Source organism: Argopecten irradians, chromosome 8 (genome assembly GCF_041381155.1).
Source record: "Argopecten irradians isolate NY chromosome 8, Ai_NY, whole genome shotgun sequence".
NCBI classification, from domain to species: Eukaryota; Metazoa; Mollusca; class Bivalvia; order Pectinida; family Pectinidae; genus Argopecten; species Argopecten irradians.
Window position 1 is genome coordinate 20,888,242 of NC_091141.1, and position 14,798 is coordinate 20,903,039.

A 14,798-nucleotide genomic window follows, 5' to 3' on the forward strand; every position below is an offset into this window, starting at 1 on the left:
ACTGTATCTGTTATGAATGTACAAAGGTGCCGAAACACGGAGTTAGAAATCTCACCTAATATCAAGGAGGATTTTGAACTCAATTTGCACAAATTAAGTTAGTATTTTCATTGGAACTTTCAATAAAGTAGTTTTTCAATTTCCAACAAAGGAATGATTCAACAGAATATCCAACACAAAGTTTATTTTCAAACATGCAACAAAGAAAGATTACCAACCGCATTTACACAAAGTAGAATTTTATGACAGAATTCGCAATAGATAAAAGTCGATTTATATACATAGTTTACGGGTTTCAGTATTTTGGATAAAGTAGTTATTTTACCTTTGATGAACTTGATGTCCCGCTCCGTTCTTTTCTGTGTAGCTGGAACGTATTTCTGTCGCTGGATGCCACTGGGAGTAAGGAGGTCCTGGTGTTGGGGCAGAGCAAATGTGAAATCCCGATCTCCTGTTAAATGTCAGGAATAACACATACAGTATATAATCATATATCAAACTCCCATCTCCTGCTAATTGTCAGGAAGAATAAAATCAGGTCTCTATTATTACAGTATACTACCATGTCGGACATAGTTATAGTGATTTCCTTTGATATCACATGGCCACAGAAATTCGACATATACCCTTTCTCGGGAACAAGACATTTTATTTTTAAAGATAAATGCCCTTCAGCTAACAACTCCAGTAAACAGAGAGATTATACGTGAAGAGAATTGAAGGAAGAGAAGTTGAGCAGAACATGACTTCAGTTAACCATACAACATTAGCTGTCACCATAGAGACGAAGATGGTCCATACTAGTTACCGTTATAACCATAGAAATACACCCAGGACGATGCAGCAGGAAACTATACACGATCAACTGGCCACCAGAGACAATTTTACAGCTGGTTTTTCGTTTTTGTATTATTTTTCAGTTTTATTTGTTTTATTTAGCTGTGTTTGGACTCGATTAACATGCAATCACGGTAATTTAAATACGCCCTTTATTACAAGATGTGTATGGTGGGAAGGCATGGGCCATAGGCAGGATCTGGTATGTTAGCGGGAATGTTAACCTTCCCGCATAAATAATCTCAAACTTTGTCTTCAATCTTCAGTCGAGTTCTTGGTAGACTTAGAATGGAACTCCTTCTTTAAGTGTATGCACTTATTTTTTATAAGAAATAAGTCACAATAATAATGTAGAGTTATATTTAATTCAAAATTCAGAAATTGTCATTATTTAAGTGATAAAGTCTAGACCTAAAATAGTTCTTTTTAAAGTCTTTTAATAAGTCGGTGACAAGGAATATCCACGTTAATTACGCTTCATTCAATCTTCCATATCATTGCTGTTACAGATCTTGATGATGTTGCACACCGATTGTTCATAAACAACGTTCAACTGTCCTAAAGCGATTCTAAAGACGTGATGATTTAAGATAATTACATGTTTGATTGTCAAAACATGATACATACACATAGAGCAGTCATAGGAGTGTAAGAAATTCTGGTGATCGAGTGATATATGATATATAATGTTGGTATGAAACAACCTACGATAACCAATATTTTATCCCTGTCCCGTAGACGAATTCACATCATACACAAGTGCTTTTCGGAAAAGGCGACGCAACCATGCTAGTGCATTTATGGGAAATGAAGTCACATCATGAAGATGTACTTGTGGTAAGTTACGTCACATTATGCCGATGTACTTGTGGTAGATGACGTCACACCATGCCGTTGTACTTGTGGTAGGTGACATCACATCATGACGATGTACTTGTGGTAGGTGACGTCACATCATGCCGATGTACTTGTGGCAGGTGACCTCATACTATGCCGATGTACTTGTGGTAGGTGATGTCACATTATGCCGATGTACTTGTGATAGGTGACGTCACATCATGCCGATGTACTTGTGGTAGGTGACGTCACACTATGCCGATGCACTTGTGGTAGGTGACGTCACATTATGCAGATGTACTTGTGGTAGGTGACGTCACATCATGCTGATGTACTTGTGGTAGTTGACGTCACACCATACCAATGTACTTGTGGTAGGTGACGTCACAGCAATCCGATGTACTTGTGGTATGTGGTGAAACAGTTCCTTGACTGACAGAGAGGCACATCACACGCCTCACATTTGTGGGTGGTGTACACATACCAGCCGGACTTGGTCTTGACCTTATTCAGACTACAATAAACACACAGTCGGAGTTTCTTCCCCTCTGTATGAATCATTCTGTGCATCAGACCCTGAGGTGCAGTGGACAGTGGACCAGACCGTTGCTGCGAGCTGGGCTGTTCTACAGCCTGAACAAGAGTTTGATGTTGCTGACTGACTTGTTGGCCCATGTAGCTCATTACTGGCTGCCCCGAGGACATGGGCGGGTTGAAATATTCGGTCTGCATCAAGGACATTTCTGGTTGTTTTCTTACTTCGCCGTGATGCAACTGATGTGATCCGAGTGGTCTTCTACTTGACTGCTCTAACGGTAACACCCCATGCTGGCCGATCAGTTTGGTGGATTTTGTCATTATAGTGCTTGACACATTCATCTCTTTGGCTCTCCTTGCCTGATGTATGGAACCTTCTGAAAAATACATTGCATTCCTTAGTATATACTCAGCTCACACATATATCAACAGAATTTCAATATGCTTACGGAGCATATTCTCGTGGCCTTTTTAACGGAAATTAAATTAAATTGTGACACGGTTCCAAAATCCTCGTGAAAAATACAACAGAACCTGATAATCAGTAAAAACTCATGAGCAAATCTATGTCAAAGGTGCATGTTCGAAATTTTTGTTGGTTGAATTTATGGTTGTATTGATAAAAATGATTTTGCTCATGTTCAATCTTTTCTTTTTCTTTTTGAATTTTGTTTTAATTTTTCCTCATGTTCCATTCAATTATAGTTCAGCTTCTACTCAAGCCTCGCAGTTCAAGGGCAACTCATCACCCCATGAAACCTACCGAAACAAAAATAAACTTTTAATATCGATGAAACCTCGGTCATGTTTGTTTCTTCATATCGCCTGTAAGATTATGCTTAACATAAAACTGTCGGCTATATTTTACTCGTTCATAATCCAAGTTAGATCATTGTGTCTCTCAAAATACTTCCTCGGCGGAGTCTGAATGTCTATTGGTCATAAATGAAAATACAGGAGGTATTTGATTATTTTCATAATATCAAATCGACGATCAGTTTCATAATTTATGTTCACACGTCAATAAAATCTTCATATCCCAGTGTGTCGTAAAGACAACACTGATGTTATCATTCTTAAAATCGTCCATCTAAAGAGACTTTTTGAAGTATATATATATATATATATACATCTCTAGCATTTATTTCCATGAAACACTCTGTATATCAGTCAATGTTGTAGAACTACCAGTAATCAACATTTCACATTACAATGTTATGAAAGACAAGATGAAATATCTTTTTCAAACATGTTGTTTATTTTCTAGAAAAATCCAACGTATTTACAGCTATTTATGATACAATAATACGACATGCACCAGAATGTTAACAGGTAAGGTAGCACTCCTACACTTTCCTTCTCCGTAGTTGATCACCTCTATGTATAGTCCTATCACACTTTCCCACCGACTTGTCTTCTATGTCCTACGTCACTAAAACTAAAGTTACCGTGCTTCTTACGCTAATTTTTATTAACAAATTAATTTTGGACTACATTTGTAATTCTATTTCTGAGAGACTCTCTAGTTCTCGTTAAAATGAAAGTAATTTGCTTTGTACACTTCAGTTGTTTGAAGGTTTATGTTTGAACCTTTTAATTAAAGTATACCGTTCTCGGTGTTTATAACTTGAAATTTTGACCGAAATGTTCCCGACAAGAAAGCAGAATGGTAACGTTAACTCATCTCTTAATACACACATAACACAATTAGTAACCTTCTAAAACACATGCTTCATTTTAATCACGAAATCATGTATATATCTAAGCATGTCCATTGGTTCGCTGTGTATTATATGTTGTTAATTACTCTAAGTAGTGACAGATAGATGAGGGATACAGGCATATTTAAAAGGTTGGCAGGAAAGGCTAATAGTGAGTATTGAGAGAAAAAGACATTTTGTTCAGTTACAACACCTCTTATCATCTTCATTAATACTTTGTATAAGTAAAATATTTACAAGATTTTAAGTATAACACATGAGAACAAGCAAATGAACACTATCACCCACCACCAAATTCAATAGAACATATATAGAGGTTTTATATCTACATGCAGCTGTTGACCTGACCTCTTAGTTGGTCAGTCTCATACGGATTGTCTCGGCTATTACATCGCCCTGTCTCTCTTATATATAGTTATCTTCTTCATTGTATTTCATACTGAATACGCTATTTCCTTTAACCATGTCCAAGAGTGATTTTAGATATTCTTGATAAAGAGCTTCCGACTGTAAACAAAATGACCACCAAACCCAGTTAACATAACAAACTAGCAGCAAAACCTCGGAAAACATATTTCATCTCTTCATCAAGCCTACCAGTTGTAAGATAGTTATCATATGTTTGAACAGTACTTTACACCGACACATTCGATGGTTTTAAGGTGGATACTTTAGGTTGGACCTCCACTTTCCTGTAAAGAGGAAGTTGTGGTAAGCTCCAAAACAGTTTCTGTTGTTGGTACAAAGAGCCACCTGACATTCACTACACCGGTATATCGTGTTAACCCGCCAGCCTGACTTAGTTTTCGTCTTGTTGGCCTGGCACAGCACACACAACTTGAGTCGGCGCATTTCAGACTGAACAGGCACGTGTCTGATCCGCTCAGCCTCCGAGTCATAGGGAGCGACGAACGCCATGTTCTGCTGTTGTGGCATCAGGAGAGGTACAAAGGAAGACGTGTCGCCTAAATATGAACCGAAATCACTGTGTTCCCGTAGGCCTGCAAAGGACAAAGGGAATAAGTGATTAGTTTATATCATTGACACGTTATACCGATGTTTGGTTTGGTTTAGCCAAACACTTCATGGTGCCTACAAGAATTGTCTTTGCTATGATCAACGATCATCTCCTAAATAACACGGACTGAATTATAAATTAATTTGGAAGTATCCAATATCGATACCTATCACAATCTCCTACTATTATCCTTCTACTACACTTCCCAGTTTATCATAACTGCAGATCTAGTACGTATCACCATTCTTTTTACACCAGTTTACATCATTCTATTCCACTCCCCAATTCAGCATAGTGTCCGAAGGTTTGACATCAGGAGTGTCATTATCAGGCATCAGATGCTCCTGCACAGTAACCTCGGGTGCCGCACTTGTGAATACACCAGGCCTGGTATCACAAGGGATGGCAGACATAGTCTGCATGGAACCACTAGGATTTGACGTAGATGTGGAAGACAATAAATTGGCCTGCATGGCAACGTCAGGATTTACACCGGAAATACCAGACATAACCCTGGCCTGTCTGTCACCACCTCGACTACCACTGCCGACACCAGACATCAAGCTTGCCTGCAAGGCAATGCCAGAATTTACACCTGACATTACGTTTGCCTGCATCGTGCCACCAGGCTTGTGAGTAAAGATAGCATCAGGTATGACATTTCTCTTAATGTTACCCACAGATTTTACTCCAGGATTGGAAAACTGTTGTTCTTGGTGGAACAGAAGAAAGCAACCCCTGCTTCGACACAGAGGTACTCTACAGACAGAACAGTGGAGACGAGTGTCCACAGGTAACCCTGTCCGTGTGCGAACATTGTGTGACTTGCAGTAAACACACTTATATCGCTTGGACTCGGGTGTTGTCACACTTTCGTGGACAACGTTATTGATGACAAGATCACGTGCGTACTGCCGTCCATCTGAACCAAAGAATGGACCACTTGCCAAGGGTAAGTATGGCTTCGAGGACCGACCATCTACATATTGACTTCCAACACCTGAAATCAAATAAAAGAGAATGGTCACAACAATCACAAGCAAGTGTAACACGTTAGATTTACCAGCCCCTTCCACCAACTCCATGCACTAACCTTATCATATCATACTGTATACCATAAGATAATAATGCAGGGACGTGTTCCTTCATCGTTTGACCATTATCAAACTGAAAGAAACCATCTTCTATCATAGAAACTGAAAAAAATGAATAGAAATAGCCAGCTTTGTTGTATCACGTTACATTTGACTACATGTCTGCGACCCCACGTCTTGGCGACACAATTCTGAGACCCCACTCCTTGACGGCAAAACTCTATAACCCGACTCCTTGACGACACAACTCTGAGACTCCACTCCTTTCCGACACAACTCTGTGACTCCACTCCTTTCCGACACAACTCTGCGACTCCACTCCTTGACGACATAGCTCTGTGACCCCACTCCTTGCCGACACAACTCTGCGACCCAACTCCTTGACGACACAACTCTGTGACCCCACAAATCTGTGACCCCACTCCTTGATGACACAACTCTGCGATTTCACTCCTTGACGACAAAGCTCTGTGACCCAACTCCTTGACGACAAAACTCTGTGACCCCACTCCTTGACGACACAAATCTGTGACCCCACTCCTTGATGACACAACTCTGTGACCCCACTCCTTTCCGACACAACTCTGCGACTCCACTCCTTGACGACATAGCTCTGTGACCCCACTCCTTGCAGACACAACTCTGCGACCCAACTCCTTGACGACAAACTCTGTGACCCCACTCCTTGATGACACAACTCTGCAATTTCACTACTTGACGACATAATTTTGAGACTGCACTCCTTGACGACATAATTTTGAGATTGCACTCCTTGACGACACAACTCTGTGACCTTACTCCTTGACGACACAACTCTGTGACCCCACTCCTTGACGACACAACTCTGTGACCCCACTCCTTGACGACACTACTCTGATATCCCATCCATTGACGACATAACTCTTAGAACCCCCCTCCTTGACGACGCAATTCTAAGACCTCACTCCTTGACACAATTTCCAGCCCGAATTCGTCTCCTGATCTTGTAGCAATGACTCAAAGAAATTCACCGTGAGTGTCCCATCTGAGCTTCAATTACATGATACGATTGCGACAAGTCAACTGTCACATGGCCCCAATGCTCTGACTCGCAAGGGGAGCTGACTTAATTTATATTGAATCGTAAATCAGGTAACACCATAGGTCATCGCTCACATGACCCCAAAGGCAATGACTTGCAGACGGCGGAGCTAACCGTGGATATTTGATATCATATTGAGTACTACAATGCACTAGTTACTTAACCCCACTGCTCTAACTCACAGGCGCAACATTTGTAAATGTCATAAATCACGTGACACCATTAGTCACTGGTCACATGACCCCACCGCTCTAACTTGGAGGCGGATGTCAAGTGACACCAAACGTTACTGGTCACATGATCCCACTGCTTGAACTCGCAGATGGAGGTGTCGGTTGTCGTTGAGCGTTTTAATGTTGAAGATACTGTCGATGATACTGTAGGAAACAGCCACGACCCCGACACAACGGCACATCACAGACAGAACACTTGAGGCGCGTGTCTACCTGCCAGCCGGACTTGGTGCGTACGTTATGCATCTTACAGAACACACATTTAAACTTCTTGCCTTCAACTGTAGGAACACTAGAGTGGACAACATTGCCGATAACAAAGTCCCGGCTATAGTGAGGTCCATCAATCTGACTGGCCAGGCTGGGACTCTGTTGGGAGAAACCTTCTAAACTACGACCTCCAAAATCTGAAACGGATTAAAAGAGAAGGTCAGAACCACTGGCTGTAAGTTCACATACATGTACCACCCTGATTGATATAGGTGATGGGTGGACAGTGTCCGTCATCCCTGGAGTAATAGTAATAAGACATGTATAGGAACAAACATTACAAGACTGCTATAGTATGCTATTATAGTTGTCCATGTATAGTATACCACAGTGATTTTGAGTTGCAAACATCGCTACACTTCCCGTGATCAGCTTGATGCCACTTTGTAAAACGTAGCAATAGTTCCCAAAGACTTTGTGTTGTATTCTGCGTTACTCCACACATCATGGGATCTTTCCTCTGTTTTTGGCCAAGTTTGAATTCAGTATCATTATTGCTTTATACCCTTGTAACCAATTAACCAATTAAAGGAATATTGCATCACAATTATTTTGTTCAGCCATACAGATAACTAACACAAAATCTGTATGATTTGTTTCCTAGACACACACTCATTCGAATGATAACACAACATTCTGGAAGACTGCGCACAGCTTGTATCGTTCATCACTTCTTTAATATGGTGGGAATATGAACCTTCTGATTATGATGGCAAGAACGAATATTTTATTCTATCAGAAGTGTATTTCTGTGAGATGTGTCGAAACATTCCATGTTCTCAACGAAGCTCACACATTTCATTAGCATACACAACCGTAACGACAGAGAAATTCTCCTTCAGTGACAAATGATGATATCTGATAAAACTTGGAATGTCGTGGCCACCTTTTCGATATATTCACTACATAGACTATACGGTAACTTACGAACATGCCAACGTGCAAAGTAAAATACAAAATACAAGTATATAATACAAGTAGATTAACCTATTAACCGTACGACCGAAAAGTCTGTTCACACTGCATATACATATGTGTAGTTCTTAGCACTGCCAGTGAAATCGTCTATTGGGGCAGTTTATTCCACCTTCATTCCTGGGTTTTCAGTAGGTGGTATCCGGACATTGGAACTGGAGGAAGCATATTCCTCATGGTAACGCATGAAGCAGCCACGCTCCCGACACAGGGCCACGTTACATACCGAACACTTCAGTCGCGTGTCAACATACCAGCCCGATTTGGTACGCACGCGCTGCATCTTACAGTACACACATTTGTACTTCTTACTACCGACAGACGGCACACATCTATGGACGATAGAATTATGTACAAATGTGAGCTCAGGTGTAGCAGACTGGCGTGTGGAGACCTGACTCACTGCCGGACAACCAGTCTGGGTACCCGGCAAACTGACCAGGCCAAAATAAGGGTCAAAATAGTCCCGGGTTGTATCGGTAAGATACATGTCTCCAACATCTGAAAGGAATCAGAAGAAAAGATCAGCACCACATACATGTAAATAAAACTTCTAATGTATTATGCGAGGTGTTTCTAAAATATTTCAGACTAAGACAGCTTTTACGGATCATCATACATTGCCAATGAGTTGGTACCTCAGTCCTGGAAAGGTCCGATATCCAGTACTTTATCAACCCGATCGCTAATCTGTCGGCTTTAACCTAAAGTAATTCGTTGTCCTAAACTAACTGAACACATTTTCTAATTGAACGTCTACAACTAAATATACCCCTCAAAATCAACGTCATGGCTATGCCGCATGTATTGACGACGTAATTATTCAGCGACGTGGCGACTACTCACACGCGCTAATCGAAATAGGACAGGGAATGTGGTGGTTTGATTATCAAATATTACCATTACTTTTGTCATCAGTACCAAATACTTCGTGATGATTGAGCGGTGCAGACACTTCTAAGTAACTGAAATACCTTTTGTTTTACTTTTAAGAGAGCAAAATAAGCTAATACTCTAAAGGTCAAGAAGATTAATAGACCTCAGAAAACCAATCTGGTAAGCCTAATCGGAACCATCACATAATGGACCAATCAGAACCTGAACATAATGGACCAATCAGAACCTTACCAAATGGACCAATCAGAACTTGAACGTAATGGACCAATCAGAACCTTTATATAATCGACCGATTTGAATTATTATATACCCAATCACCTCCAACCAATTAAAAACCTTCGTCGGGGCAATTCGGAATCTTTATCTAATCATGAACTCAAACCATTGAACAGTACAAACTCTTTTCCAGAACATTAAAGACATAGCTTAAATACAAAATTACTGATGACTTGATCATATCACTCCTATTTTACAAATAGCACAACGCACAACAATTGCCTATGAACAAGCAAAAAGTTGAGAAAATTACGCCTATAATACAATGTAACTATCAATCGAAAGGTTTGTGCAAATTCGACATGTATATACATATGTGCAAGTATTTCATATGATGCTTTTCCAGTGCCAACCTCTAAAGATGCCAAACGGAGAGTTCTCCAACAAAACGAAATGAAATTGTGTCATTTCCGTGAAGTATGGCGTTTTGTCCATTCGTCTTACAAACTTGCTAAAACATATTCAATGCAATTATATGACTTTGTCTCTTTTGTTCAATCGTATGGTTGATGGCAATAAGAGTCGTGCCTAGCTTCATTATGTATTTTGTACGGCTTGGTGTGAAAATGATGGACAGAAATTTGTCCCGCGTTGCATGATACGCCATCGCTTGAAACGGACATTAAAAATCCTGAATTTCGCATCAAAAATTGCAAGATGTTGCCCCTGTCTGTGCATCAGTTCAATTTAATATAAAACAGCAGTAAAATGTTCAATTTCACAAATGTTCTCACAGCACATGGAGAGTCAACTAGACTTTACTCCTGTTCCACAGGCTGGTATTCACCAGGCGCTACCTGAAACTTTGGATCGGTGGCAACGTATTCCTCATGGTAACGCATGAAGCAGCCACGCTCCCGACACAGGGCCACGTTACATACCGAACACTTCAGTCGCGTGTCCACGTGCCAACCTGATTTGGTACGCACGCGCCGCATTTTACAATAGGCACACCTATGCCTCTTGGTACCGCCCGCCGACACACACCTGTGCACTACAGAATTATGAACGAATGTGGGGTCAACAGGAGCAAACGGGTTTCGTATAGGGGCCGGACTTGGGGCTGGACTGGTGACCGGACTTGAGGCCGGATAACTGTCCTGGTTCCCCGGGTAACTGGGAAGGCTATAATAGGCACCGATATTGGAGGTATTCCTTAGATACATTTCTCCAACATCTGAAAACAACGAAAAGAAAACGTCAATCTCCACATTCATATAAACTTTAGACAGAATATCTTGATAAAGCAGATTCAATTGAATAAGCTCATAATGGATATAGCGCCATATGTCAATGCTTTAGTATTTCATCAGCGGTGTTAGTCAGCTGATCTCCAAATTGATAGCAATACTAGGATGGTGCCGTGCCATACGTATTACTTAATCCTAACACCTTGTAGCGTCTTGTCTCGGTTTCTGTTAGTTTCACTTTATAACACTTTGCTGTTCTAAATTCATTTGTCCATCGATTGTGTATCTAACGATACAAAACTAATCCCGAATGCTATTTTTAAAAGTTATTTATAAATCTTCTAAGGCCTAAAAGGATATAACCAAGTCCGAAAACAGCAATCGCAAACTCCAAAAAATCGTAACGAATAGAACATTCACATATTTCGTCGACCTATCAGAGCATTTCTTGAACTTTTTAGACCAATCAGAAATTGACCAATCACAACATTTTGTAGCTTTTCTGGGCCAATCAGAAAATTTACAAGCCTTTCCGAACCAATCAAAGCATTTTCAGATCTATCCAAATAAATTAGAACATTTACAAACTTTGCTAGACTAACAGATAACAAATCTTGAAGGGCAGATCAAGTACATTGTATCGTCAGACAAATCAGAACATTCACATATTTGTTTGAGCAATCTTCATACCTTGCAAGATATGAAAACGAATTCGTGTACATTATACCTCCAGTATTGTTTTTAGAAGTCTTTTGAGCATGGTACATCACAATCTTCAGTTCCTTTTGGAGTATACCGGCTTAGAAATCGTGCATTTCCCCCTGGTATATATATTTCTTTCAGCATTTATTTGCAATATACAATCCGGTGAAAACTTCTGGTACCGTTTGTGATTTTATTGTAACATGTGATTAACATTTGGTAATGATATTTCAGTGTGGGAAGCCACGTGATCAACAGTACCTTAAACGGCAAATGTCAGGTGTTTGGAATGAATTGGATATTGCTTAGTATTGCAGGCACCGAACACCAAACTGCAAAACAATAGGCGCAGTAGTTACAGATTCTTATTGAAGTGGCCGGAAATTTGCCATGACCAGGTGGCTTCCCAATACTGCACATGGGTGTGAATACGTTGTGTCTCATACTATCTATGACCATAGCAATATTGTGTACTATTATTAGCTATTTATCAGTTGATGAACGTACTTTATGTTATTGAGCTTTCATGAATTTTAGACAGATTCAATAGTTTAAATGAAATCAAGGAGAATGTGTTTAGCAATTAAAAACTCAACATCTAGTTTAGAAATACAACTGTATTTGTGTTTATTAACAAAAATCATTGACAGTAATTTACAGATAAACCTACCAGGAAATCTAACTTTAAATGTTCCTTATACTGTAAATTACCAAATCTTACAATATTATTTACATCAAGGCAAAAGTTGTAAAGTTCAAATCGCAAATGTTGAACCGTGATTTACATTGTACATTAATCAACTAACTACAAATTACAGGATCCATTTTTGTTTTAAACATATTTTGATAACTGACAAAACAATAAAGAACCATCCGGTTATAACATAAACAGTAGATAAACATACATATATATATATACAAAGTTCATACATTCAGGTTAAGGTGATCCGAGTAGGTCAAACTTCAGCACATAAGGTATTTATTTACATACAATAATGTTTCCATGACAAATGTGGGCACTTGATGAAGCCGTCACCAAATGTCATTTTAAAGAGAGAAAATGGTGCAATATTCACATGGAAATATAGTCCGCTAAACCTGCCTATATTATTAGGCTTTTTAAATTTTTTTTGCCTAATATATAGTCAGCTGCGGTACCTCTTAAAAACGTGAAATATATACTAGGCAATTTTTTTTTTAAAAGTCTAACAATATAGGCAGGTGTAGCGGACTAATGAAAACATAGCTGATGTTTATCAAATCTTTGACATATTAGTTCTAAAAAAACAAAACAAATATGTACAATTTTCGCCCTATATATGAAATGACTTTAAAAACACATGTAAAAATAACAACAAGGGATGTATAGAACAAGATAATATTTACCCCTGCAGACATGAATAAACTCTCTTATATCTGAGGCTGGAACAGTTCACTGTGAAAATGTAGGGGTGAATGGGGTAAAATCTATCTTCCATGCATTCTGACTATGATCAGGATAGAAAAGTGTCTGTGTATAGCAAGGGGTACATTGATGTCCTTGGTTAAAACTAGAACAAGGACCTTAGCCCCTCTAAGGCAATCAGGCACCAGGACCTTCCGTGCAATTATTACTGCCATGGCATTGGTAGATATGGAAACCATCCTCACACAGACTGAAATTATGGGTACAATCCCTAAAATTGGTTATACCTCAAAAGGTCAACCAAGAGACGTAAACCTATCTATACTTTAAAACTCTGGGATAAAACCACCCCATCATCGCAGTATATAATTAATCAGGTGTCTGTATAGACAGATAGATTTGAGGTAAAGCAATGTAATCAGAGTTTGTGGGAAGTTAAATCAGATCTGGTAGATCTTATTCAGTGGTTACGCCACTGACCATTCACCTAGCTAGACAGGATCAATCCTCCGCACAAACATAAAAAGGTCAGGGGTCACAAGCCCGATCACACAGGTTTTCTGTCGGTGCTCTGACTTCCTCCTACACATTCATCTGGGCCATCAAAAGTGATTTGTAGAAGTTGTATTTGTCACGTCTTTAGCAATCAATGTAAAATAAAATTTATATAACTGGAAGGTGACATACACCTAGACAGTGTGTAGACTTGAATGGAAAAAACTGCCAAAGGTTAAGTCTAAATTCAGTCTCACTATCAGAAAAGATGTAGGGCATGTCTGTGTTTATGTGCAGGGTAAAACCTGAAATGTGGTGCTGAAGATTTGTCCCAGGTCAAATGGGTAAAACTTACAAATACAAGGTCAAGATCTCATATTCTCCAATCACAATGGGTAAAACTTCATGTGGCTTAAGTATATATCTATTGAGTCAAACTGCTAGAGGGTTGGTCAGGGTCAGGGTTACGGTTTTGACTCAAACTGCTAGAGGGTTGGTCAGGGTCAGACTTAAGGTTTTCACTCAAACTGCTAGCGGGTTGGTCAAGGTCAGGCTTAAGGTTTTGACTCAGTGTCTGTCTAAACAATGACATAGAGAGTTCAGTACCGAGAGCCTTGTGGAAGCCTACAAAACATCCCCGGTCCAGACACAGTGGGACCTGGCAGATATTACAACTATGGCGAGTATTTATCTGCCACCCAGACCGTGTCCGTACCTTAAGTAATTTACAGAATTTACAGATGCGCTGTTTCTTGTTTTCTGCCCTGACGATACGATGGAGCTGACCGTTAAACACGAGCTCGGTAACGGGACGAGGTTTTTTATAACGGGGCACCTGTTGTGGTTGTGGAGGTGGCAGGTACTGATGGTATTCACCTGTAAGAACAAGAGGTCAAAGGTTACTGATAGGTTCATCAAAAGGTCAAAAGGAAGTACACTACGTCTAGCTCATAATATAAGCCTTCTAGCAAACCCATTATCTAATTCCTATAGAGTAGATTGGGTATCTGGTACTGAGGTATAGACCACAAACTTTAAAAACTCTGGACACAATCCCTTTAATATCCACTTTAAAATTGAGGACAGACTAATCACCATGACAACTAGCCAATGTGTTGTGTTAAATTATAACCCTGTAAACAGATCATGAAATTTAAAAACGTCTTGAAATTCATTTTCTCAATTTAAGCTGAAAATTTGGATATGTGAAATAACCTGCTTCCCTGTAAG

The 14,798-nt window shown here is 39.7% G+C and overlaps 1 protein-coding gene across 5 annotated transcripts in view; it reads right to left on the reverse strand.

Moving 5' to 3' along the window:
• Window positions 1-14,798, reverse strand: part of LOC138329643 (uncharacterized) — a 92,289-nt gene that overhangs the window by 12,375 nt on the left and 65,116 nt on the right. The window contains exon 5 of one of the 5 annotated variants that reach the window (XM_069276763.1): window positions 326-451. The exons of 3 other annotated variants lie outside the window; for them this stretch is intronic. In XM_069276763.1, coding sequence (XP_069132864.1) covers window positions 326-451 — 126 coding nt within the window. Of the gene's footprint in view, window positions 1-325; window positions 452-4,954; window positions 5,951-14,798 lie in introns of those variants that run through there. One more of the 5 variants, XM_069276766.1, reaches the window with a different exon arrangement.